A 26,369-nucleotide genomic window follows, 5' to 3' on the forward strand; every position below is an offset into this window, starting at 1 on the left:
ATAACCTTCTTCTGCTTGTAACCTTCCATGAGATTTCCCCCTCTGAGAATCAAAATCAAACATTACACTGTAACCTGCAATATAGGCCTTATAATCTGGCCTGTGCCAACCACCCCATCCACTCTCATCTTCCTTGTTTATGCTCCAGCCACCCCTTCCTCGAGTTCCTCCAAAATCCTGATCACCCTCCTGCCAAACTCCTCGCACTGGCTCTTCTCACTTCTTCCATATCTGCAGGCCTGGCTCCCCCGTGTCACCCAGCTCCCAGCTCATATGTTTAAGTCCCCCCAGGGAGACTCAACCTAAAGTAGGCTTTCCCCAACACCCAAGTCACCCAACTCTATTTTCATTGCCCTGCTGATCACCGTCTGAAATTATATGGATACTTGGTTTACTTGTTGATGGGTTTTCATCCCCTAACTTATAAACTCCATGAATGAAGAGAGTTTGTGTGCTTTTGTCACCTTTGTGTCCTCAGTGACAGCAATGCGTGGCACGAACAGTTGCTCAATAACATGGGTCAAATGCAAATAACCTGATGTAGTAGGCACAGAAAGACAGAGGCTTCAGTTCAGCAGATCCAGATTTAAATATGGTCTACACCACTTACTAGAATGTGTTAGCAAGTTAGTAATTTCCCCCATCTGAAATATGTGGATAACAGTGGTATCTTCTGTAAGGAGCTGTACAGAGCTGCTGTAAAGATAAAATGAGAAAAAAGCACTGAACACTTGGCACTGTGACACACAATGAAAGCTTAATAAATACTAGCTAGCTAGTATCTACTTATACTAGATTATACTGTGATTAGATTTTAGAATATTTAGACGAAATTACACACACACACACACACACACACACTTTGGTGTTCATCTTCACTTGGTTTTATGGTTTTACTGTTTTGCCTTTGAGACTCCAATTTGAGTTCTTATCAATACCATATCTCAAGAGAATAATCTGAGTAATGTTCTCTGACTAGTTCCTAGTATACCCCAGAATAGTTATAAGCTTTATAGACCTCTTTAAGTGATTTACCTGAAAATATAAATATTCCCTTCCAGTATAATACAGTAGTTTAATGCAGCCTCCATTCCATCTCCTTCCTCAGAGGTCTGTGAATAGTAAATACAGACAGGTCTACACAAATATCTCACATTGAAGGGCCTAAGTAAGTCATCTTTGTACTCATCATAAAACCCTGTGAGCACTGGTTAAAGAGGTAACCTCCAGTATGACAAAAACACACCCCTCTTAGAACACAAATGGCTAGAACAATTTGATCTTTATCATTTATTATTTTTATTTGGACAACTTATATACATATGTACAAAATACCTACTGTCAGAATCCTCTTATAATTTCATTTGATTTACAAAAATGGGACAGCAAAATAACTTAGGTCACTAATACTGTACAAAAATAAAACTGATTAAACAGTTGTAAAGATCAGTATCTTACAGTGTTACAGATCATTTATCTGTTGTGAAAGAACATCTCAATCTATCCAGAGTGATGAGTACTGTGCTAAATCTACCTGCAAACTGACAACTAATCAGTTTCTGTAATTATAACTACCAAATATAATTCTCAAAAGAAGCATGATGTAGGGCTACACACCTTAAAGCCAGGGCATCGTTCCACAGTGGTGAAGGGCTTTCTTCTTCCCTAACCAAGGAGAGGAGTTCTCTTAACTCTAAAACTATTTAAATTTTCCAGAATATGACAACTACTTACAGTATTAGATAGAACAATTTCTCTTTCTTTTTAAACACCTGCAATAGTCTTTCAAAAAAATTCAGTTTGGTTAAAAAAGTAAACAAAAATTACTATCCTGCATTTGGATTTTTTAAAGTTAAATCCATGGTCTTTTTAATATAAAAAGTAACTGTTTCATAGTTTTAGTGTTCAATGAACTCTAGTAGTCCTATTTGAACCATATCTTGATAGAGTAAATCTAATTAGAATGCTGGTTCCTGTTTTGTTACGTGTTAAAACAGGAGTTATCACAAAGAATAAAAAGCCTTGAGTTTATACGTTATATTATTATAACATATAAGAGAATATCAAATGTGAGTTCTTCAACGACTTGAAAAGGCAAGTACAACTTTTTTTTGGGAAGTAAATTGTGCATTTTTTTTTTAAACAAGTTGCTGCATTTACATCCATCTAAGTGCTGGACAAAAGCCATATATAGATTTACTCCTGAAACTGTAAAGATTGTCTTTCACTGACTTTGCTTGGTTTTCCTTCATTTCGTTCTGTGAGGGAAAGATGAGTTTGTACAAGTTAGTGGGTTGCTAGGCAACCCCAAACTCCTCACTCATTAAAAGGCAGCGTGCAGAGGATCACAAGCAGAACCATTCCATGAGTTCAGTAAGAAACAGGCAGCCTAACCTATTTCGTATGGAAGAACAGATGTCCTTAAAACTTATTTTGGACACAGAAATTAAAATTTGGTTTAAAATAAGCGTTTCAAAAATCTGAAACAGAGGTAGAAAGTGTTCTTTATTTTTCCTGACATGTTTTCCCGTGAGAAAACACTTTCCTTTTTATCCCATGGACTGATCCCAGTCCCTAATGTTAAAAGCAGTTCTTTTTATAGAACTACTAATGCAACTACACTGGTTAAACAAATCAAGGAAAAACGCCGTGCAGGTGATGGCTACTGTACTGGAAGTTGGAATCAGCTGTGACCCATGCTTGCTGCAAGAGCCCACACTGGTTCTGAACTGGAAACAAGCATGTGTCAGGTGAAATGATGAGTTCACCAATAGGTGGGCACCCCAGGTTTACACAACACATCTCATAGCACACGTATAAACTAGAGTGCACCATAGCTCCCTGTTTTAAATATTAGATAAAATTGTCAGAAAATGCTTCTGATGAAAAAAAGAAATGTAAACATTTCCCCCACCATCAGTGCTGACTCCCCTATTTGAGGTTTCTTCTTAATGATGAAAACTCAGTTCATTTTTCTGACCACATAAAGGCCAAAATTATGTTATCAGATAAATGGCATATTATGGATGTAGTGGTTGAGGCCATTTTAGATACCTGGATACAAGATCTATAGTGGTGAGGCTACTGATGTAAAATGTAAAAGATACAGTGATGTATTTTCATCCCTGCATGTTCCATGTGCCTTCCTTTTCTGAAAGAGACGACTCTGCCGTCTCCTCTGAAATCATTGTGGTCTTTTCCCTTAGCACTCACTACTTACAGGGATGTATTATTTTTCTTTTCACATTTCACCCCCCTTTTCTTTTTACATAACTCTTGCACCTGTTAGTGGGAGTTTTGTAGGAATATGAGATGGTAACCAACAATGCTTTTCCCCAGAAAGCAGACGTTCCCAGAGCCAGTTACCATTATGCACTCATTCAAATAAAACCCAACAGAGTCAAAGCCCTCCTGTTCATGGCATTATGGTACAATAAGATGAGGTTAATTAAAAGGATTGGAAAATTTGGAAAAGTTAATAGAGCTAAAATTCTGTTTGTTTTTTAAATTAAAAAAAAAAATACTACCCTCCTTCTCCTTCAGCATCTGTTGTATATATTCTGCCCTCACATCTTTGCCATTTCACAGGGAAACATGTACTGTAAAATAAGCAGATTATAATGCGTTTCCAAACAGAATGTCTGCTTCTATCCTTAAAGCATGTATTTAACTTATTCATCCTCTGCATTAGAAAATAAAAGTGCAGCTTATGTTCAAAAAGTACAATTCATACAAAGCAAGGTTTGAAAGTTCTGTACTTAGTGTAACCTTTCAAAGGTTTGTCTTGATTAGTATAAATTCAGACTGCTTACCCATTGACTATAAGTAACTTTTTTGTTTTCAAGTCTTTAGATGACAGATCATGCTGGAGTAGATGTGCTCTTGCTTGCATAAAGACAGCTGTGCTATGGCGTTTTGTATCTCAAAAGGTAACGTGATTCAAGAGAGTGGTTTTGCTAAAGAAACCGAAGCACACTCGTCATTACATTAAAAGGTAAGAAAACAATTCTGAAAGACAGCAAGCAGAAAGGGCCCAGAATCACTGTGTGATGCCACAGGTCAACTCACCCAGTCAGACATATGTACACCAGTGTTGTATCTTTAAAATTCTACCCCAGTCTTGGCCTTACTCCCTCCCCCCCACCCACCACCCCCCCCCCAAAAAATTAAGGAGAGGGAAAAAAAAAGCATCTGCCTTCCCTCCCACAGTCAGAGACAGTTCAGAGTTGCCTCTGCAAGGGGACCAAGTGTTGACTTTGATCTCAGGCTACAATGTGCTTTTAAAAACAACGCAGGGAGAGGAAAATTAGACTAGAGACCAAAGAACAGCAACTTCCTATGCTGGCAGCAGGCCTCCTGGGGGCCGTGGTTCCCACGTGTCTGTCTGTCCGCTGGGAGTAGTTTGTCCTTCCAGGTCTGTCCCTCCCTGGCTGAGGTGGGCAGCACCTCACAAAGGGTTGGCCAGCGCCTTTTTGGATCGCTTGATCATGCTGGGGTGGAACTCTGTGTGCCGCCGGGCGTGCTTGGTCAGGTGGTCGCTCCTCATGAAGCGCTTCTCGCACAGCGGACAGCGGAACTGCTTCTCCCCTGTGTGGGTGCGGTAGTGGCGAGTCAACTCGTCGGAGCGGGAGAACTTTTTAAGGCAGTCTGGCCATGTGCAGGGAAAGGGCCGTTCACCTAAGAGGAGGGAATCAGGGACAGAGGTTAAAGGTCACCAAAGGTCACCAAAACTCTCCAGGCTGGTCCTGGTGGACTACCCTATCACCATGACTCAAAGGATAAGGCCTCTATGTTCTGGGCTGAACTGTCTGCCCCTATTCAGAGATCAAAGTCCTAACACCCAGTACCTCAGTCAGAATGTAGCTGTATTTGGAGACAGGGTCTTTAAAGAGTTAACTGAGGTTACATGAGGTCATCAGGTTGGGCCCTAATCCAATGACTGGTGTCCTTATGAGAAGAGGAGATTAGGTCACCACCTCACACGGGAAAGGCTGTGTGAAGATGCTGGGAGAAGGTGGCCATCTACCAGCCAAGGAGATGGACCTCAGAAGAAACTGGCTCTGCTAACATCTTCATCTTGGACTCCTGGACTCCAAAACTGTGAGAAATAAATTTCTGTTGTTAAAAGCCAGGGGCCCCCAACTTCTGGGCCATGGACCAATACTTCCTGTCAGATCAGTGGTGGCATTAAATGGCGCAATAAATGTAATGCACTTGAATCATCCTGAAACCATCCCCACCATCTCATCCATGGAAAAACTGTCCTTCATGAAACCAGTCCCTGGTGCCAAAAAGGCTGGAGATCGCTAGTAGGCCACTCAGTCTGTGGAACTTTGTCATGGCAGCCTTAACAAAGTAATACCATGAAGAAACTGCTGAGACTCATCTCTGTTAGGTAAATGAGCTTATACCCAATGGATCCCCAAAGAGCCTTGGAGACTACATTTTCCAGTTTTTTTATGTGCTGTTGCTGGTTTCATGAGTTCTCTCTGAGGATTCAAACCTTAGCCCTTGCTAAGTTTCCTGGCATTGTAGAGATGGAAGAGAACTGAGCATCTAATCCAACCAACCTCCTGCCAGGGGCTGGCATCTCCCCTCAAGTTCCTGGGGGCCTGGCCATCCAGCTTCTGCCTGAACAAGTCTGGTGGCAGAGCCCCATATTTGCCAAGGAAGCCTGCTTGTTTCCGAGCATCCCTGTAATAAACTGGTTACTGATGTGAACCTGTCTCCCTGTGAAGGCCATATTTCAACCCTAAGAATTAGTTTGTTCCCTCTGCCACATAATAGTCCCTTAACTATCTGAAGATTACCATCATGCCTGTCTCTTTTCTTATCTGGATGAAATAATCCCAGGTTCTTCTATATTTCTCATAAAAGAAGAACTCACATTATTCTAAAATAATGGCAGGGATTCCCTGGTGGTCCAGTGGTTGAGAATCCACCTGCCAATGCAGAAGACACAGGTTCAATCCCCGGTCTGGGAAGATCCCACAAGCCACGAGGCTAATAAGCCCACAGGTACTGAAGCCGACATGCCTAAGAGCTTGTGCTCCACAAGCCACTGCAACAAGAAGCCCATGCACCGCAATGAAGATCCAGTTCATTAACAGCCCCTAGAACTGAGGAAATACCCAGTCAAAAATAAATAAGTACAAATTTTAAAATAAACTAAAACAATGACAAAAGCATTACTACGAACAAAGCTAGTGGAGGTGATGGAATTCCAGGTGAGCTATTTCAAATTCTAAAAGATGATGCTGTGAAAGTGCTGCACTCAACATGCCAGCAAATTTGGAAAACTCAGCAGTGGCCACAAGACTGGAAATGGTCCGTTTTCATTTCAATCCCAAAGAAAGGCAATGCCAAAGAATGCTCAAACTACTGCACATTGCACTCATCTCACACCTAGTAAAGTAATGCTCAAAATTCTCCAAGCCAGGCTTCAAGCAACACGTGAACTGTGAACTTCCAGATGTTCAAGCTGGTTTTAGAAAAGGCAGAGGAACCAGAATTCAAATTGCCAACATCTGCTGGATCATTGAAAAAGCAAGAGAGTTCTAGAGAAACATCTATTTCTGCTTTATTGACTATGCCAAAGCCTTTGACTGTGTGGAGCACAATAAACTGTGGAAAATTCTCAAAGAGTTGGGAGTACCAGACCACCTGACCTGCCTCTTGAGAAACCGGTATGCAGGTCAGGAAGCAACAGTTAGAACTGGACATGGAACTACAGACTGGTTCCAAATAGGAAAAGGAGTACGTCAAGGCTGTATATTGTCACCCTGCTTATTTAACTTATATGCAGAGTACATCATGAGAAACGCTGGGCTGGAAGAAGCACAAGCTGGAATCAAGATTGCTGGGAGAAATATCAATAACCGCAGATGTGCAGATGACACCACCCTTATGGCAGAAAGTGAAGAGGAACTGAAAAGCCTCTTGATGAAAGTGAAAGAGGAGAGTGAAAAAGTTGGCTTAAAGCTCAACATTCAGAAAACGAAGATCATGGCATCTGGTCCCATCACTTCATGGCAAATAGATGGGGAAACAGTGGAAACAGTGGCTGGCTTTATTTTTCTGGGCTCCAAAATCACTGCAGATGGTGACTGCAGCCATGAAATTAAAAGATGCTTACTCCTTGGAAGGAAAGTTATGACCAACCTAGACAGCATACTAAAAAGCACAGACATTACTATGTCAACAGAGGTCCGTCTAGTCAAGGCTATGTTTTTTCCAGTGGTCATGTATGGATGTGAGAGTTGGACTATAAAGAAAGCTGAGTGCCAAAGAATTGATGCTTTTGAACTGTGGTGTTGAAGACTCTTGAGAGTCCCTTGGACTGCAAGGAGATCCAACCACTCTATCCTAAAGGAGATCAGTCCTAGGTGTTCATTGGAAGGACTCATGTTGAAGCTGAAACTCAAATACTTCGGCCACCTGATGCAAAGAGCTGACTCATTTGAAAAGACCCTGATGCTGGGAAAGATTGAGGGCAGGAGGAGAAGGGGACAACAGAGGATGAGATGGTTGGATGGCATCACCAACTCAATGGATATGGGTTTGGGTGAACTCTGGGAGTTGGTGATGGACAGGGAGGCCTGGTGTGTTGCGGTTCACGGGATCGCAAAGAGTCGGACACGACTGAGCGACTGAACTGAAGTGAACTGAATGACAAAAGTGCATGTACAGACTAATGGTTTCACATGTATTATCTCATGGAATTCTTACATGATACCCCATGAAGGTGGCCCATTTTACAAATAAGGAAACAGGCTTAACACTCCTCAGTGTTTCCACATCCCTTCCATTATCGTTGCTCTCCTCAGATTCCTGCTCCTGTTTCCTTGTCCCACTTAAAATGCAGCTAAGCCTTGCCCTCCAGACATGATCAGGCCAGCACTGGGGGCCTCCTGCCCCCTAGACTGGCAGGGGAGAGTCTGTGTCCACGTTTGTGAGGGACACACACAAGCAGAAAGGCAGAAGGAGCTACTTCGGATGAGAATCGCTTGCTCTTCTTGTGACTGTTACCCCCCCAGCTCTGGGTACCTGCATCCCTGCTCCTCACGCCTTTCCAAGCACAGCCCAAAGCAGCTGCTTCACAGACTCAGGGCACAAACTCTGGTTTCCACAAAAGTCTCCAGACACTCCTTAGGTAGGTGTGAGGAGTGAATATTGTCTCATTCCTGTCCTCACCTTCATGGAACCCAGAGAGAGGCTCCAAGGGCTGGGAGCTGCCCAGTGTGGTGCATCTGAGTCATCCAGAAATGATTCCTTCCCCCAGCTTCTCCTAACCTGTGCCAGAGATGTGAAAATAATGAGAATAACAACAAAATACCGCTATCACCTCTGTGACAATCTATACATGACTAAGATTTTATTTGCTGCTCTCTAAGCAGAGCAACAGTGACACGCCATGTACAATCTACCTGCTCTTATGGGAAACCCGATGTGGGCAAAATGAATTTTTATACACAGATTCACTATACAAAGGTCAAAGTATAAATATTTCCTCCCTGGGCTCTAAGCTGAAAAGCCACAGCAGCTGAAGGCCATATAGCAAGCCCGTGAATTCCCAGCTCTACCCAAGGCGGATGATGTGCAAGGAAGGGGCTTCAAGCTGAATCCTCTGAAAACACCAACAACATAGAGTTGAAAACGACAGTTTTGTAACTTCTGTTGGATTAAAAAGCATTTGTACCCAGTTCAGCAGAACTTTCGAGCAAAAGGCAAAATGCAGGTTTTATCAAAACCCATGAAGTCTGAGCCTCCTGGGGCAAGGACAATGTCATGTCTGACTTTTGAGCTACCTGAGCTGCCAAGCTTTTAAATGCCTCAACTGTGTACTGAGTCTGCTCATCCTCCAGGTCTCTCATAAGACCAAATCCTGCTCAGAATTTCCCAGAACACGGAAAGATTTCTGGGCTATTTCAGAATCAGACAGCAGCAGAGTCCTCTCTAACCTCAATGAAGGCTGTATGGAGAAGTGTTCTTTTAAACATGTTACATTAAAAAATATAATGAATGGTTAGAATTTACAGCATGAAAAGCTGTAAAAAAAAAAAAAGACCAGAAACCCCTCTCTCTGTTCTCCCTACATTGGAGCCCTCTCTTCACTGCTTGATGATCTGGTGGGAGGGAAGTGATGACAAGGAAAAGCTCCGTGTTTTCTCTATGCTTCAAATGCGCATCAGAGGCAGTTTCCTTGAGGGTGTGGTAATGTGGTTTAGTTATTCACTGGCACGTGTTTCTTTCAACTGCATCATGAGGAGGGATTAATTTATTTGAATGAATCTGTGTCCATTGTGGGAAAAATGGGTCAGAAGACCACTCCAGCATGTGCTAAGACTGGAAAAGAAATAAGGCATTACCTGTTTCAGCAAGATGGAAGTGATAGTCAGTGGAAAACTGTCATGAAGCCTGAACCGGCTGTGTGTACTGGAGAACTGCTAAGTATATACGTTTACTGCTTTACAAACATTCCAAATGTAATCAGGGTCCGTTCCCACTGCCTTCACTTTCATTCTGGCTTCTGGCTGTACTTTCTTCACTGCCCCTCACAGTAGTCAAGTGATTGACTGTCCTTGCCCCAACATCCTTTTCCCTGAGCGCTTAAGAGAGGAGAAAGCCACCCACAGGGCCCAGAGCAAATCAGAGCCAATAGTAGCCTTTGTTGGAGTCATGTAATGTGTATAATTCAAGCTTACAGTTTCCAAGCATTTAAAAATAGATCTACTTGGAAGTGAGTTGCTAGTCTAAAAGCTCTAGGATTGTTTTGATTTTTCTTGGATCCTTTGGAAAAGCATTAGGGGCATTTGGTCAATGATCTAAATCAGGAGTTAGCGAACTTCGACCCATAGGTCAAGTTTGACCTGCTGGAATAAACACCATCCTTATACTTAGCTTTTACCAAATGGTTGAAAAAAAAAATCAAACAAATATTTTGTGACAGGAAAAAGTCATATGAAATTCAAGTTTTCATGTCCCCATACAAAGTTTCATCGGAACACAATTATGCTCATTGTTTATGTATTATCTATGGCTGCCTTTTTACTTGGGCTTCCCTGGTGGCTCAGCTGGTGAAGAATCCACCTGCAATGCAGGAGACCTGGGTTTGATCCTTGGGTTGGAAAGATCCCCTGGATGAGGGTATGGCAACTCACTCCAGTATCCTTGCCTGGAGAAACCCCATGGACAGAGGAGCCTGACTAGGCAGTGCTGAGTGGTTGTGACAGAGATTGTACGGACCACAAAACCTAAGATATTTACTATCTGGTCCTTTATAAAAAGTTGGCTGACCCCTGATCTCAACCTGCAGGCCTGATTCTCTATCTGGTGCACACCAGAATTTATAAATCTAAATGTCTTCAGGAATCAGACACAAAATAAAAGTGGGTGACATGCCCAGTATATTAGACTGGATCATAGACTGTAGAGGAATCTGGAGCCAACTGGGGAATGCTTTCCACACAGAAAGGCATTCAAACTCCACATCTGATAAAACACTGTACCAGCCAAGCAGTAAGCAGGCAGGGGACTTGAATTCTTCTTGGTGATTTGCAATTTGCAGCCCTTGGAAATCATCCACCTCTTCAACCCAGTGGAGAGTTTGCATACAACCTACTATGGAATGCATTTCCGCATGTTAGTTAACGATAGACACACGTTAAGGTATCTGGAATAATACACGTTTTGAACCTAGGAAAGTATGGAATGAGGAAATTATACATAGAGAGGAAAGAGAATTTAAGGCTGAATGAGACCGGAGATGATGTGCAGAGAGGGAAGGATGGGCCTCAGAGGGGCTGTGATTTGCCTGCATCCTGCAGCTGGGGGTAAATCAAGTCAGGCCCTTCCTTTCAGCTCAAGTCTAAGATGCCAGAAGAATGGGTAGCCTTCTTTATATATAAAAAAATCATATGGTAAAGCAACAATTAATTAAACAATATTTAAACTTATCTTTCATATTAATGAGAGAGTCACCATCCTCCTGGGTAGGGGGGGATAAAAAAAAGACATGTACAAGACTAGTGCTTTATTTCTGGTCTTCACAGGAAAACACACCCAGAGGCAGCGACACAATAAAGGCTGCTTTACTGAAGCAGAGCTGTTAACAGCACAAGTTTCTGTGTGTTCTCATTATTTATACACCACTCCCCTCCCCTCCCCTTTCAGCAACAAGCTAAGTGCTTATTATCACTGACAGACTCAGCTCTGAGTATAAAATAAACTAGATCGAAGTGGCTACTGAACACTGCACCAAACGTGTAAAAGATTTTCTTTACAGAGACAGGTCAGGCCTCTAGAAGTCTTCTGGGCCTCCAGTAGGTTCAAGAGAAGTAGTGTAGGGCCGGCTGGCTATGCATTTGCCAACTTGATGGCTCATTGCTTTTAAGAAAAGAACCTCTACCCTACCTGGTGATTGGCTGACAATGCCAAGTGAGGCTTATTCTTCTGTGTAAAGTTGTGAAATGAACAGTGCTGAGTGTTCTGCATAGAAGGAGAAAGAGGACAAGCTTGGAGATTGCTAACTGGATACATCTAACCCTGTTCAGGCTCCCCTGAGCTCAGATGGGCAGCCATTGAGGTCCCACCCTAGAGTCTCAACCCTCCCCTCTCTGGCTCTCCTTCCACAATTCCATGGAAGAGCCAAAAATGGGCTAAACCTAATTGACACAAGAGGGTTAAAAACACCCTGATACTTCCACTGCTTTGAGCAAAAGTAACTCAGTCTAGTAAAACAAATCTAATGGAATTAGGCCTCTTTTTCAAAACAGAATTCTAAAAATGCCAATTAATAATCGCAGCATCACACAGATGTACAAAATCAAGGCTGTTTCTTGAGGGAAAATAGTGTTTTTCATAATTACAAAAAAGCAACTAGGATTCCAGAGATAAAAAGATAATTTGATATTAGAAAATCATAATGATATTATTCCTCATTTTAACAGGCTAAATTCACCCCTACTTACCCTCACCTGCTCACACACATCTTGCCTTCAAAAATGTAGAGCAGTATTTGATAAAATTCAACATCTATCCTTTTTTTCTTTTTTAGGAAAACAAAATGGCTCCTTAAAGAATAAAAAACATAGATACAAACATTTCCCCAGCAAGGTCAATAGTAAAAGAAGGTAGCATTCCCACTCAAGTCAAGCTCAAGGCAGGAATAGAGTCCTGCCCCAAACATCACAGTTATTCAAATGTTATTCAGGAAATGCTACTGAATGCAATTAGATAACAAATTGAGAAGTAAATTGTGGGAAGGAGGAGGCAAAGTAAGAATTACTTGCAACTGATAAAACTTCCTTTTTGGACAAATTAAAAGGCTCCTCTGTCCATGGGACTTCCCAGGCAAGAATACTGAAGTGGGTTGCTGTTTCCTTATCCAGGGTATCTTCCCAACCCAGGGATCCAGCCCACATCTCCTGCATTGGCAGGTGGATTCTTTACCACTGAGCCACCAAGAAAGCCTGAAATCAACTATACTTCAATAAAAAAATTTGAAGAAAAAAAATGCATTCATAGGTATAAATATACCAAAGAGCAACGGTTTTCTTATATGCTAACCATAGTCAGTCAGAATAAGCCTAAAATAAAGTTCAGGCCCTGCACAAAGAAAATCATAAAACTATGGTATGACAGGAATGAATAAATGGGACATTTCCCATGATCTTGGATGGTAAGACCCAATGGTGTGAGTATGGCTATTCTGTACAAATTAATCTATAAAACTAACACACACTAAAGAAAATCTTCTTGAACTTGACAAAATTATTTTAAAGTTCACTGGGAAGAATAAATACACTCAATGTGCCAAGAAAAATTTTTAATAGAACAGTAACAAATGAGCACTTGTAATACCAGTTGTTAAAATGTATGATTAAAGCTGTAATAATTAAGATACTGTAATACCAGTACAGGAAAAGACAAATCAGTGGAGCAGAGTCAAGTCTGAAAATAAACCCAAGACTATAGGGATGGGTCATTTCAAATCACTGAAGAAAAGAATACTTAATTCAATAAATGGCATAGATATTTGGTTAAAAAAAAAATTAAACCTGAATCCCTACCCTTACACATTTCATTCAAGTTCCAAATGGACTATACACATAAATGTAAAACATAAACCTCAAAGGTAAAAGAAAATACAGGTGAATATTTTTAGAATCCTGGCGTAGGGAGAGATTTTCTAAACATGAAACCAAAGGCAGTATCCTATTTGAAAGACAGTTCTGAAATACGTAAAAATGTTAAAATGTTTGCAGTTTGCAGCTCTTTGAAATCATCTACCTCTTGAACCTGGTGGAGAGTTTGCATACAACCTACTATGGGATGCACTTCCGCATGTTAGTTAATGATAGACACATATTAAGGTATCTGAAAAAAGATACATGCTTCGAACCTAAGAAAGGATGGAATGAGGAAATCATACATATAGAGGAAAGAGAATTTAAGAATTTAATATATATATATAAAAGAACCAAAACAGTGAACAGTGAACTAAAGGAAAATGCAGCATAAGCCAAAAGGTTAAATCAATGGTACAAAAAGGACACTAGCAAGTCGACATAGCCCAACTTAAAAAACTTCTTGTTAGTCGCTCAGTTGTGTCCGACTCTTCGCAAGCCCATGGACTGTAGCCTGGCAGGCTCCTCTGCCCACGGGATTTCCCAGGCAAGAATACTGGAGTGGGCAGCCATTCCCTTTCTCCAGGGGATCTTTCTGACCTAGGAATTAAAGCCAGGTCTCCTGCATTGCAGGCAGACTCTTTAACATCTGAGCCACCAGGGAACTGGGCAAGGATGCAAACAAAATAATCTAAGGAAAAAAAGAAATACTAACAACCAATTAATAAATATATGAAAATATATTCAATCTCATAAGTAATCAAAACATGCCAATCAAGAACACCAGTGAAATATACATCAGGATGGTAAAAATGTTACAAAGTACGTTCATATACCAATCATTGATGGTGGCATGAGAAAATAGGCATGGGTGAAACTTATAATTGTTCCAGGACCTTCTGGTAATACATTTGTCCAGGAATTATTTGTGGTAACAATAAGAGAGGAATACGAAAATATACAGGGATACCAGCATTGTTCATAAAAGGTAAAACTTGGTAACAACCTAAATGTCAAACAGAGACCTGGTCGAACACTTCAGTGTTCCACACAAAGGAATAATATGTGCCTGTTATAAAGGTCCTCGATGGTTCTGTACAGAAGATGTTAGCAATTCGTGGCTAAATAAAGAGAGCAGTGCATGATCTGCTGTGTATGTGTGTAAACATTTATGGAGAGGAAACATCTTGGAAGAATATACACAAAATATGAAAAATGGTCATCCAGAGGTGAGGGGATAACCTCTACTTTTTTGGGGGGTAATTTCCCCCTATGTTTTCTGATTTTTTTAAGAGTATGTACTATTTCTTTCATAATGAGAAGTCTGAAGAGTCTTACATAATGATGATGAGTATGAGTTCAAACTTTTCCATCAATGGGTCGATCAAGATTCCAGAGGCAGGGGAGGATTTACACTCTATTGAGAAATAGACTCAAGTGTCCCAAACTGAAGAAAGGTGAAGGCTTGTTCTGCTTCCTTCTCCAATTGTTGGAAAGTGAGAGACTTTCAGAATAAACTGTTTTATTCTGTTTTCTCACCCCTCCCCACCTCCTCCTCGCCTACTTTTTCCATATGTGAAAGGAAGATGGCCCCTGCAAGAAGAGACAGGACTCTCCCTTCAGACCCTGAGTGGCACAGGCAGTGATGGTAGGACTGCCCCATCCAGGCACAGGCTCCCAGGAAGCAGGGGGGGAGAGAAGGGCAATTACAGGAAGCCCGAAGCCCAGAGCCCAGGCTGGTCCCTGCGCTGACCGCAGCACCGACACCTCACTGTCCACTATCATCAACACTCATTCCCCACAGGAAAGTAATGCTAACTTGCAGGTACACAATGCGAGCGATGCTTACTGCTTTTCATTTCTATTACCCAAGTGCAGACGCACCCATACACTTACGAAGAGGTGTGCATCGTCTGGATATAGCCAATTCTACAGTTTCCTGCATAAACCATTCCAATTAGTACCAAACTCAAAAATCAAGAAATTAAGAGACTCGTGTTCACCAAAAATATTGCTACTATCTACACAGGTAGATGTCCTGAAAAATAAAAATTCTTGATAGCATTAGAAGGATAATCCTGCCTGAATGCCATCCCATCACATTAAGGTTTGCTCCTGGCCTCTCTCTGTCTGAATCCTTCTTGTGATTTGGTTTCCTTTTACATTTATTTCATTTGTTGATACAAGAGTCATGATAGAGTCTGGATGTGAGCTTTTACTTCCTGGTCCCTGTGTTTATCTGTGGAAAGCAGCCTGTCCCCAGATTTGGGGTTCTGAACTGGGAAGTGGGTGTCTGTAACATCTGTCACACATGCTTCCTCACTGGAGCTGGTGTCTAGGTGTACGGAAGCAAGTCCGCCTGTCTGAATACTGCTTGCATATCTCTAACCTCAACTGACTCATGAGAGGGCGCGTGTGCCAGGACCTCAGAAATGAAGATGACAGACTAGGGTCTTGACTCTTTAGCTGCTCAATCCAGCAAGCGATATGTTATTACGTCTTCATGTCTCCACTTCCTGGTCCCGGCTCAGCAACTCTGAAATGGCAGAGAGGTGCGGTGATTGTCCCTCGTCCACACAGCTAGCTCTAGGCCCAGATTAGTCAATTCCCATGAGTGCATTCTTCCTCACAACCCAGACTGTGGTGTGCTGCCTCTGTGCAGTTTTTGCAGGGAAAAAAACAATAATAAATAAATAATAATTACCTATCAGGAACTAAACACTGAAAAGGATATGTAAGCTTGATGGCAAAACTACACTGAGAATGGAGATTCTTTGTATCTTTGCATTTTGAGTCATTTTTATGACCATGTAATTCAAACCTGTATCAAGTGAAGCCAACTCAGAGGGCCAGTGACTCGACCAAGGACACCCAAATCCCTTTTTCTGTTCTGAGCACAGAACAAGATTAGAGGTGAAAGAACACAGGCCTTAACTAAATGTAGAGCGCACCTCTTCCGTGTTTTTCTAATTCCCTTACTCCCAGGCCCTCCTTTCAAGACACACTGCCTCAGGGAGGGAGAGACAGTTAAAACAAGTAAGCTGCTGCTGAGCTTGAGGTTTCAAAATAGAGTTTTAAAAATGTAAAGCAGACGCTGAAACCCTTAAATTCTCTTAATTTTCCAAAGCTTCCTAGCAAGACCTGAGCTGCAGAGAGAGAGAGAGAAATCAGAGGGGCCGTGTTAGGGAACAGATGCAGAGGTCTCTGAGGGGGGCAGGCATTCTGGACTCTCCTATTAGAAATAGGCTGGGGCGGTCTGAGGGTAGTGGCCCGTGCAGCCTGGCCCACTGCATGCCTGGAGCCTGTCCAAGCCCCTCAAGGGAAGCCCCCTACACACATCGGGGCACCTAAGGAGTTGGGCAGCCACGCCGAGAAAAGGGTCTCCAGGGCCTGCCTGAGTTTCCACCCCTTCAAATGTCGGGTGGGGGAAGAGACTGTTCCCAAGTCTAAGTCCAAGCACTGGGGAGGACGCTAGGGAAGGACAAGGCACGGAGAGCAGGGAGACACTGCACAGAGGCCCTCCTCAGCAGAGGACACCCACATATAAGCAACGGGACCCACGCGAGGGCATGGCACCCTGAGGGAGGCCAGCAAGGCCAGAGGAGGCCACGCAATGTGGACAGCCCTCCCGTGATGCCAGAAGAGACCAGGCTCTTGCCCAGCAAAGAAATCACTCCCAAGAGAAAGAAATGCAGAAGGAAAGGGAGAGAGAACTCTGATTTTGTGAGCATGTACCCAAAAGAGAATTTAACAAAGAGTAGAGTGAGAGACTCCAAATTGCCAAAATAAAGTTTGCCCACCCAACAGCAGAAACAGTGGTGAAGGGAGGGGGCTCAAGAGAACTCAGTTCTGGTTATGAATAGTTCCCTTTTGGTGCTTCCCAGGCTCGTGACTGGGAAATTCTTACCCAGGGACATAGTTGCATTCTGAGGGCCAGAAATCTTGGTGGAAACGCAAGGAAAACCTCTCCATGTGAGCCTTTAGGTAACACTTTTTGTAGCGCCTACAGCTTCCAGTCTGGGGGCAAGTGCTACCCAGAGAGCTGGAGCCGTTGGCTCAAAAGACAATGGGTAACACCAGGAAACACAGGAGACTGCTGTCTGGTAAGTGAATGCTTCCTCCTCCTTCCTCCTCCGGCCTCCCAGGTCACGGCACTCATCGTGACCCAGAGTGACTATCAGTGATGCTGCTACAGTGCCAGATTTCCAGCTGTTTCTCTCTGGGCTCCACCTCTGTATACTGCTGGCATGAGAGTAAGGCTGTAATGACCACAGATCCTACTCATGCATGCCACATGTGCCGCCATCAAATAGTTTTTCCAGCCTTAACAGAGTGACCCACTAATTCATACAGTCTGGTGTTTGTCACCAAAGACCATGAAGAAGGACAGGGTTGAGCTGTCCAGCTCTTACCAAATAGCCCCTCCTGACTCCCCCAGCCCTCCTGGGGCAGGCATTCCTGGACAGGCTTTGAAGTTTGAGAGCAAGCAGGGCATTGAGAAGAAATGACTCAGGTCAGAGGAGCAGCTGGTGGTTTCCTTCACACTGGGAACCCCTGCTTCAGTGGGTGATGCTCAGCAGACAAGCATTTTGTGGCTGGCCATGGGTGATTTGCAACACCAAAGACGGAAAACAGCTGTTCGTCATTCTGCCTATTTTCATTAAAACAGCAATGGTACAAAACTACTGCAGAATTATGGCAGTGTAGGGGTTTAAGTCATTTTTATGTGTTTTTGTAAGTTATTTTTAAGGTCTAATTTTTGCCTCTTATGATTTATTACGGTGTTCTTATTGGGCATTACATACACTGAATAGACTTCTGAATCCCAGTGGGAACCACCATATAAACAGCTCATCTTTGTACAGACAAGGTCTCTACCTAATAGCATACAAGGTGACAAACGTTCAGGCAAACGTAATTCATTCCCCTGGGCATTAAAATAGACGACTGGAACTGAGACCAAGTGAACGGTGCTGCTGATCACACTGCTGCGGCTGCCCGTATTCCATGTGAGTCTTTGGGTTCTGGCTTCTAGAACATCCACTGAGGAGGGCCTATGGGGCTAAGCCTGACCACAAGAAATACATGTTGAGATAATCTGTCTTCTACAAAGACCACTTAGTATATGCTCTGGTAGATATCTTACAGGTTGAACTCCAGAGAGAGTTCAGAGCTCTTTCTCTTCAAAGGGGAGAAAAATATGGGGGGAAAAATGTTGTCATACTACTCAGTCTCTCATTTTGTCAAACTCTGCTTTTTGGAATAGCTGTCTGTAGTTATAAATGCGTGGACAGAGTGGAGAGTTGTTGGTGCTGCCTGTCCGGCACCTATTGCCTCTTTGGGATAATCAACAGCACACCTAGCATTTCCTTTTGGAAACCACCCGTTCCTCACCCTGAGTTTACATAATTCCAGGTAGGCAACCCCACACCCCAGCCCAGAGGCTGGATGTGCCCCAGCTGTGCCACAGTGACTAAGTCCAGGGACAGGCACAAAGTTCTAACTTGGTTATGCAGCTTGAAGCCGGGGTCTTTTGCTGGAATCATTAGGAGAGGGGAACTGTCTTGCCACTGGGCTTGCTGAATTGGCAGGAAGGGAGACTGAACTGCTGGCAGCCATCTTACCACCATTCAGAGACAGCTTACCCGTAAGCAAAGCCAAGGCAGAGTAGAGCAAGGCTGGGCCAGGGAGAGCGGCAGACGCTGACCACCTGTATCCAGGGATGCTGACATTAGCGCTACCCGCAAAGGAGTTGGTAATGGCAGCCAATAAAGTTCTCACTTTTACTAAGCCAGTCCAAGTTTGGGTTCTTTCCCTTCCAACCAAGAGGCTTGATTAAATCAGCTGTGGGCCCAGAATTGGGGTCTTTTTCAATTGGAAGGATGCAGGTTCTGGATACTATTGGAAAACACAGGATACGTTTGGCCAGCTCCATGATTTCTGAAGGTATCCCTCACCAAGCTTTATAAAAACCAACCACAAGCCAGAGCTAGAACCCAAGAGTAGAGACAATGGTGCTTTGCAGCCAAATCCAAGAGAGCCACGCAAAACACGGGGTTTCTTCCCACTGGCAAAAACCTAAGGGGTCCTCGCCAACAACCATCATGGCACAACTCCAAACACCTAGAAACCGTCAAGGAAAAGTTAAGAGTAACCTTGGACCAAGTTTATTAACTCCAGTTTCCTCCTATAATATGACAAAAGTGTTAGTCGCTCAGTTGTGTCCAACTCTTTGTGACACCATGGACTGTAGCCTACTAGGCTCCTCTGTCCATGGAATTCTCCAGGCAAGAATGCTGGAGTGGGTACCACCCTATCTCACAGGACTTCTGGGAGTAGAAATGTGACAGTGTGTGTAAACCATTTGGCTTGGAACTTGGCGTGTAATATATGCTGGATGTTATCATTATTACTATTAATAAAATTACTAATACTAATAATTTACAATTATTACTATCATTATTATTATTATTCACAACATTCACAGTGCCTGCTATTAACATCTAGCACAGTTCTTTGCATGTAAGAGTACTCAATAGTAAGTATTATTTAAATGAATAAGCTGCTGGATTAATGTGGAACTGTAAACAAAAATTCTGGGAACTATAAAGACTTCTGGGCAACACATGTGAATTATTTTTAAGTGTAATACTTCCTAAATGGAGACTGTCCTAAGTGCATTAAATACCTCAAATGAATTAAGTCTTACAGAAACTCCTTCAGTATGTAATTACTGAACTCCATTTTACAGATGGGAAAACTGAGGCTCAGAGAGAGAAAGTGGCAGAGGCACGATTCAAACACAGGTGTGTGAGGGACCCCCAAAGCCCATGTTCTACTAGCTCTACCTACTGCCTTTTTGCTGAAGGTAAAGACCTCTTTGGCGACCCCTCATGTTCAAGTTCCTAAGGGTGGGCTGGTTTCCTCTTCACAGGCCTTACTCTGCTTTTCTGACTGCCACTGTCCCATCAAAGCTGGCTCCATGGAAGGGAGAGAGGGTGAAACCTTGCCCCATCTCCGTCTCTTTGAAAAGAGAGGATCTAAAGGACTCCTTCCAGTTCTGAAATATCTGTAGTTCTCAAGCAGAATGTCTGGGCTTCTATTGCCTACCTCACTGGTCCCCACTTTGGTTGAAGTCAGGTCCTCTGGGAGGGACTCACTTCCAAAACAGCGGAGACTCGCCTTGGAAAAATGTTTATACTTCGTTTAATACAAAATACTGCTGCCTGCTTTTCAAATCCTTGTCATTAATTTTGTATGGCTTAAGCGCCCATCTCTTTAATCTATTAAAATAGAGTCCTCAATTTAAAAAAAACAAGAGGGGGACTCAGTCAGGGATGAATTCCATTCTGCTGTTTGAATTTTTGATCAAGTTCAGTTAAAAAAAAAAAAAAATTCAAATGCCTAGTGGTCCTGGATTTAGGATGGTGAACTTACTAGTTTCTGCAGGTCCAGAACCTCTAGATTTCAGATCCAGATGTTCAGTTCTCACCTCCAAACTCCAAAGGCTGATATTACAAGGGAAGCCTGAAGGTGTACCATCATAAACACGGGTTTAAAGCACAAACGGAAAGGATGCCATGGAAGATCCCACGCATAAAAAATGGATGCATCTCACTCCCTTAGTGGGAAAGGCATTCTCAAAGAATGATAATGTTAGTTCTATTATTTGCTGAGGGTACTGCTAGAGGCTGGGATAAGACAAATGTTTACTCTTGGCCTTAATGCACCAAAAAGGTATTAAAGTTTCAGAAGGACTCCAGGAAGGGAGGAGTAGGAAATCTCACAGGCGCTGCTGGCCTTGGGCTGTTTCAGAGTGCTGCTCCCATAATAAAAGGGGAGAGGTCCCAAGGGCTGACTCCACCTCTGCCCTTTCACTCCATTGTTAATCTGGTTAATGCAAAGCAGTTCTTTAAATCCAGGGTTTTTTTGTGTTTCGGTTGCCTTTTTTTTTTTTTTTTTTAATTTACCAGATTTAAGCAGATTGAAATCTTCAGGAGACCTTGGGGGAAAGGAATTCAAGTCTAAGAACTGCCAAGAATTCAGTGAAGGAAGATCTCCTTTTGGCTAAACTCTGGCTTGGAGAACTTCACCTTTGGAGGGCCTGGTGCCCTCACTGTGTTGCTGAGCAAGCTGAGACTTCAGGAACCTACTAAGGCAGACAGCCAGCCTTTGAACCTTGGTGCTATTTTTCCAAACCCTTCATAGCCCCCCAGTTCTTCTACGGAACGATCTCCGTCTATCTGAAAGGGTAAAAAGGGTTCACTTTTTTACAGACAAAATGATGGATGCGATGCCCTCTCAAGGTCACTTCCAACCTCCAAATTCTATTATTTTGATGCTAACAACTGCCACCAAGCACTCTGAGTTGGGCTTAGGCCCCTTACTAACTTCCCAACAAAAAGTAGGGCGGAGCAAGACACAGGACTGCTCAAAGACCACTGCAGAGGATCCCATTTCTTTCCCTTTTTAACCATCTGTGAGGTTTTTTCCTTCCTTTTGCCCCTCCTTTTTGCGTCTGTTGCATGGAAACAGAAAGTGCCTTTGTACCAATTACTAGGCACTAATTTACGTTCTTCAGTGGGCTCTGGGCTTGCTGGAGAAACATTAGGAAAAGGTAGGAGGGTCGGATGTGGGGGAGGATTCGAGCAGCAGAGGCCTGGAATGCGGCAAGCTTTTTCTCCAAGCCTGAGAGCAGCCAAGGGGAGGAAAGGAAAAAAAAAAAAGGAAAAAATTTTTGGTAGTCAAGACTAACAAAAATGACAAAGCTAGCTTTAAAAAAAAGGAAAAAGAATCAAGAATGCTCATGATCATAAGGCATGCAGAAATTAAAATGATTGTCAAGAAACCCGACTTTAACCAGGGTACAACGTCAGGTTGTTTTAGGGGCTCCTGAATGATTGAATACTGGGAAATCACCCGCCCACTTTTTTTCTCAATGAGCTTATTAAGGAAGACCATTGTCAGCCACTTTCCCAATATGTCATATGATGTTTCTCCCTGGGAAGTTCAATCTGGGAATTTCCCACAGACGTTGCAGAATGACTAGTTCTTGGGATAAACATCAACAGTTGGGCCAGGAATGTAAATCTGACCCTTATGTTCAGAGTCCCAAGAACTCATTTTCCTCAGGTTACATCTTTGCTGAAGGTAATGAGGTGTTACCATCAAAACAGAGCGAAATGTACTCTGGTACCTCCCTCGCTGACCGAGGCCCCACGTGCATTCCCTCTCCTCACGACTCTCAGAAGATTTGAGAGGACAATCACAGGAGACAATGGTTTTATTCTGTAATGCTACTCCTCTTGTATTTTTGATTGTAATACAGTAATCCTGCCAGCAACAGCAGCTCTTCTAAGGCAACTCCCCTCTGTCTTGCTAGGTCAGCCATATGGAGGGTGATGAAGGATGGGCAGGGGGCGGAGGGCAGTGAGGAAGAAGCAACTGGTCCTTCCTCTCTCGGGGACCAGGAATAAAGAGCTCTCAGGTCCCCTCACAGGTTTCAGCCCCCGGGGTGAGATTCCAGCAGTGAGCTGGGACTCAAGCAGCTGTGGGCCATCTTCCCTTGGAATCAGGGGAAACTCAGAAGCAAACCCAACAGGCCATCCTTGCAGTCCTTAGAATCCTATCATCTTCCACAGCTAGAGCCCATTTGCAGTTCTTTGCTCTCATTTTTTCCTGACAGGATACATGAGCTTGTGCCTAGACAGTCTCATTGAGGGTGGAGATGGGGCTAAAACTGCCCCCATAGGGCAAAAATTGGATCTTAGGCAGGTGGAAAGTCTTAGCTCTTCCAATGTTTGTGGCCTTCAAAAGGGGCACAGTACATAAACAGCTCTATAGTATATCTGTGGTATCAAAACGTCATGGGGGAAGGCAGTTATGGGGGGAAAAAGGGCTAATCTTAGGGGAGAAAAAGTGGGAATAAAGGGTATGGAAGCAATTATCTATGCAGATCTCACTCAGATTTAAGTGTATATTTACACTGACATATATTAAGTAGGAATCTGCCTGCAATGCAGGAGATTAGGTTTGATTCCTGGGTCAGGAAGATCCCCTGGAGAACGAAATGGCAGCCAACTCCAGTATTCTTGCTTGGAGAATCCCATGGACAGAGGAGCCTGGCAGGATACAGTCCATGGGGGTCACAAGAGTCAGACATGACTTAGCAACTAAGCCACCACCATATTAAGTATATTTACACTTAATGAAGCATGTCAGGCTATGAAATACTATTCTACATCACTTTGGGGAGCCTTATGAACAGAAGAACAGGGGAGAGAGAATGTTTCCTTAAGAATCAAGGCACAAGGCCTCCCTTCTACTAGACAAGAATAAGTGGAAAAGACTGAGCAGGGGTTACTTTATGGACTGCCTAGAGGCCACTTCAAGACCCTGCCCTGTCCCCGAACCCCTGCCGTCTGGGTGACAGAATTGGGTCCATCTCATACCGCTGATGGTACTAGAGTCTCCTGAACCAAAAATTTGATTCCAAAGCTTTTTGGAGCAATTAAGGAAGAAGAGTTCATGAGGCACAGAGCAGGCCTGACTCATTTTATATGACCAAAATTTTAAAACTTTTGGTCTTAGGGAAGGAAATAGACCTGAGTGAAAGCTAGCCAGTGTGGACATTCCTAGAGAGGCCAAAAAATTGCCCCCATAGGGCAAAAATTGGATCTTAAAATGTAAAAGAAGTCTTAGCTATTATTTCCTGTTTGGATGATAACTTCCATGATGGGAACTCCCCAGGTCCCCTCCACCACATATTCTAAGTAGCCCAGGGAAATGTTCAAACAGGATAAAGAGAAACAGAAGCAGCCACCGTTGAGCCCTGTGCAACTCTTATCTCTCCTTGTTTTTCATGAACGTCCCTTCTGCCCTATTGAAAAAAATATTTTTCTACAGAGGTGGGGTGTGATAATTGGGATTTAGGGCTTTCTGGTTTTCAGAATCCTGTAACCAGTGCCCTTAGCCTCAACCCATCGTCACCACTTGGGGACAGTTGATTTAAGTCCCTCCAAAACGATAGTGAAATTGCACCTGGCATGGAATAGGCTTAGGGTGTCTATCCTTGGGATGTCAACCCTAGGATGACTCTGTATCAGCTGCTTCTGATGACTTCTGAGCTGGAATTTGGATGTAGTTGTTTACTTCTCCAAAAGCTACTCCCATGTGTGTGGGTGTGTGTGTGTACAGGGTGACCACAAAGTCAGGGAACTTGGGATAATCTTTTTGTTTGTGTGCTTGTACAGAGATTGAGGGCACGTGGGAGAGTCTTGGGAAATCAGTGGGTTTGGGTGGGGGCTTGTGGAGGCCCAATTTGGGGTGTATGCTCCAAGGTGGGGGGGAGCGTGTTGGTGTGGATGTGGGTGTGCCAAGATAAAAGTTGGTTGCATTTTCAAATAATAAGCTCAATATGTTTTCAGGCAAAGTACGTACACCAGTGGGTCTAATGCTTACTCAAAACAATAATACTCTCCAAAGAGTCTGGAGATAGAAAAGCTCATATTTGTTTTACTTGTTTTCAGATTAACATGGATTCACTGCTTAAACTTTAGAGGTATATCAGATGAGAAGATATCTGATCTAGAGGGTACAGAAAAACAAACTGAACGTAGTATTAGAAAACGTAAAGTACAGTACTACTTAAAAGTAAGTTTCTCCTATGTTTGCTGATTTTAAGCTCTGCCTATCACACACAAACTATTATCTTTACACAAAACCTTAAGTTCAGAGAAAGTACCCTATCTTGTGGATTAAGAAACTGAGGCTCAAACAGAGAAGAGACTGCAAACTTAAATGCCAACAGAGACCATGTAAATGATTAAAATAAAGGACATCCCCCTTACAAAGAATGGTCAGTTCAAGCCAATTGCTGCTGGGCAGGAATTCAGGCCCCATATTGCCAGATTGTTCGATTTTTTCAGAGAAGCCAGAAATCTGGATTTGTGTGGAAATCCTTATTTTTCCACGTTAGTAAAGAAATGTTTATAAACCCTGCACTGACCAAACCAAAAAATTTGCAAAAAGCAAATTCAGTAGCAGACCTCTAGTTTACAAACTCTGAATTTAAGGAACTAGGTTAAGGTCTCACAACTCAGAAACAGTAAGACAAATCAGAATGCAGCTCAGTCCACCTCAAAAGGATCTTCTCTCTTAGGCTACTCTAGAAGGAACTGCACTGAACTAAACCACAATTTTGCTTAAGTGGCTCAGCTTTTAAAGCCACTGGTTCTATACAAGTGGCAGTTGTACGGGGCTCAGGGGGAGGAGAGCCAGCAGCAGGAGGGGCTCTGGTTGGGCCACACAGACCAGGGGGGTGTGGCTGGAATTTTAGTTTTTAAAGTCTCCACAAAATACAGACACTCCAATTGCTATTTCTTAGCCATCTTCTGGGTTTAATACCAGCCAATAGTTTAAAAAATCAAGACGCTGCTGCTGCTACTGCTGCTAAGTCGCTTCCGTCGTGTCCGACTCCGTGCGACCCCATAGACGGAAGCCCACCAGGCTCCCCTGTCCCCAGGCAAGAGCACTGTACCCCACACCAAAAATAATCTAACTGGAGGCTGAATCAGAAACTTCTAAATGCATGAGACCTCCTACAAGTCTTTTATTTAGAGTAGCCTTTGCACAGGAGAAAGAGTATCTTCTCCAGCAGGAGTACACTTCTGACGGTCTTTACAGAGGCAGTGGTTTTTGTCTGACCATGTCCTAGTATTATCACAGAGCCCCCAAACTTAAATAAGACAACTGCGACTACCATATCACTAGTTTCAAAAGACTGACTGTAACATTTAAAATGGGATTAATATTTCACTTCGTTTTCCACTCTAGGGTGTAAAAGGTTCTTCTGAGCTGACCTGCCTCATGGAGTATTAAAGAGCAGCACGCATGCACGCACGCATAGGCAGCCATTTCTGTAAATGCCTGAGAAAAATCACTCAACTGAATGGTCCAGAATGCCTTTCTGAGTTGGGCAGACTCAGGGAGCTCACAAAGAAGCTCTGCAGGCCTCCTCAACTGCACGACTGGGCAGCTCCCTGAAGGAGAAAGTGCCTTTGCTCAAGGTGGCAGAGAGTGTCCCTGTGAGCTGAACTCCGGGAACATGGCTGACACAGCCAGGCCCGCCCAACAGCTGTTGGTGAGTAACACCCTCTGGTTAGTATACCCCTACTTCACCCCCGGAGCCATGCTAAAGGTCACATCCCCCAAATCAGGCACAAGATACAAACTGTAAAATGT

General features: G+C 43.2%; 1 protein-coding gene across 1 annotated transcript in view; it reads right to left on the reverse strand.

Moving 5' to 3' along the window:
* Positions 1–1,275: 1,275 nt before the first annotated feature.
* KLF9 (Kruppel like factor 9) overlaps positions 1,276–26,369 on the reverse strand; it is a 28,257-nt gene continuing 3,163 nt past the window's right edge. The window contains exon 2 of the mRNA XM_006080617.4: positions 1,276–4,677. Coding sequence (XP_006080679.1) covers positions 4,448–4,677 — 230 coding nt within the window. The 3' untranslated portion in view covers positions 1,276–4,447. The remainder of the gene's footprint in view (positions 4,678–26,369) is intronic.

The sequence above is a fragment of the Bubalus bubalis genome, chromosome 3, assembly GCF_019923935.1.
Source record: "Bubalus bubalis isolate 160015118507 breed Murrah chromosome 3, NDDB_SH_1, whole genome shotgun sequence".
NCBI lineage: Eukaryota > Metazoa > Chordata > Mammalia > Artiodactyla > Bovidae > Bubalus > Bubalus bubalis.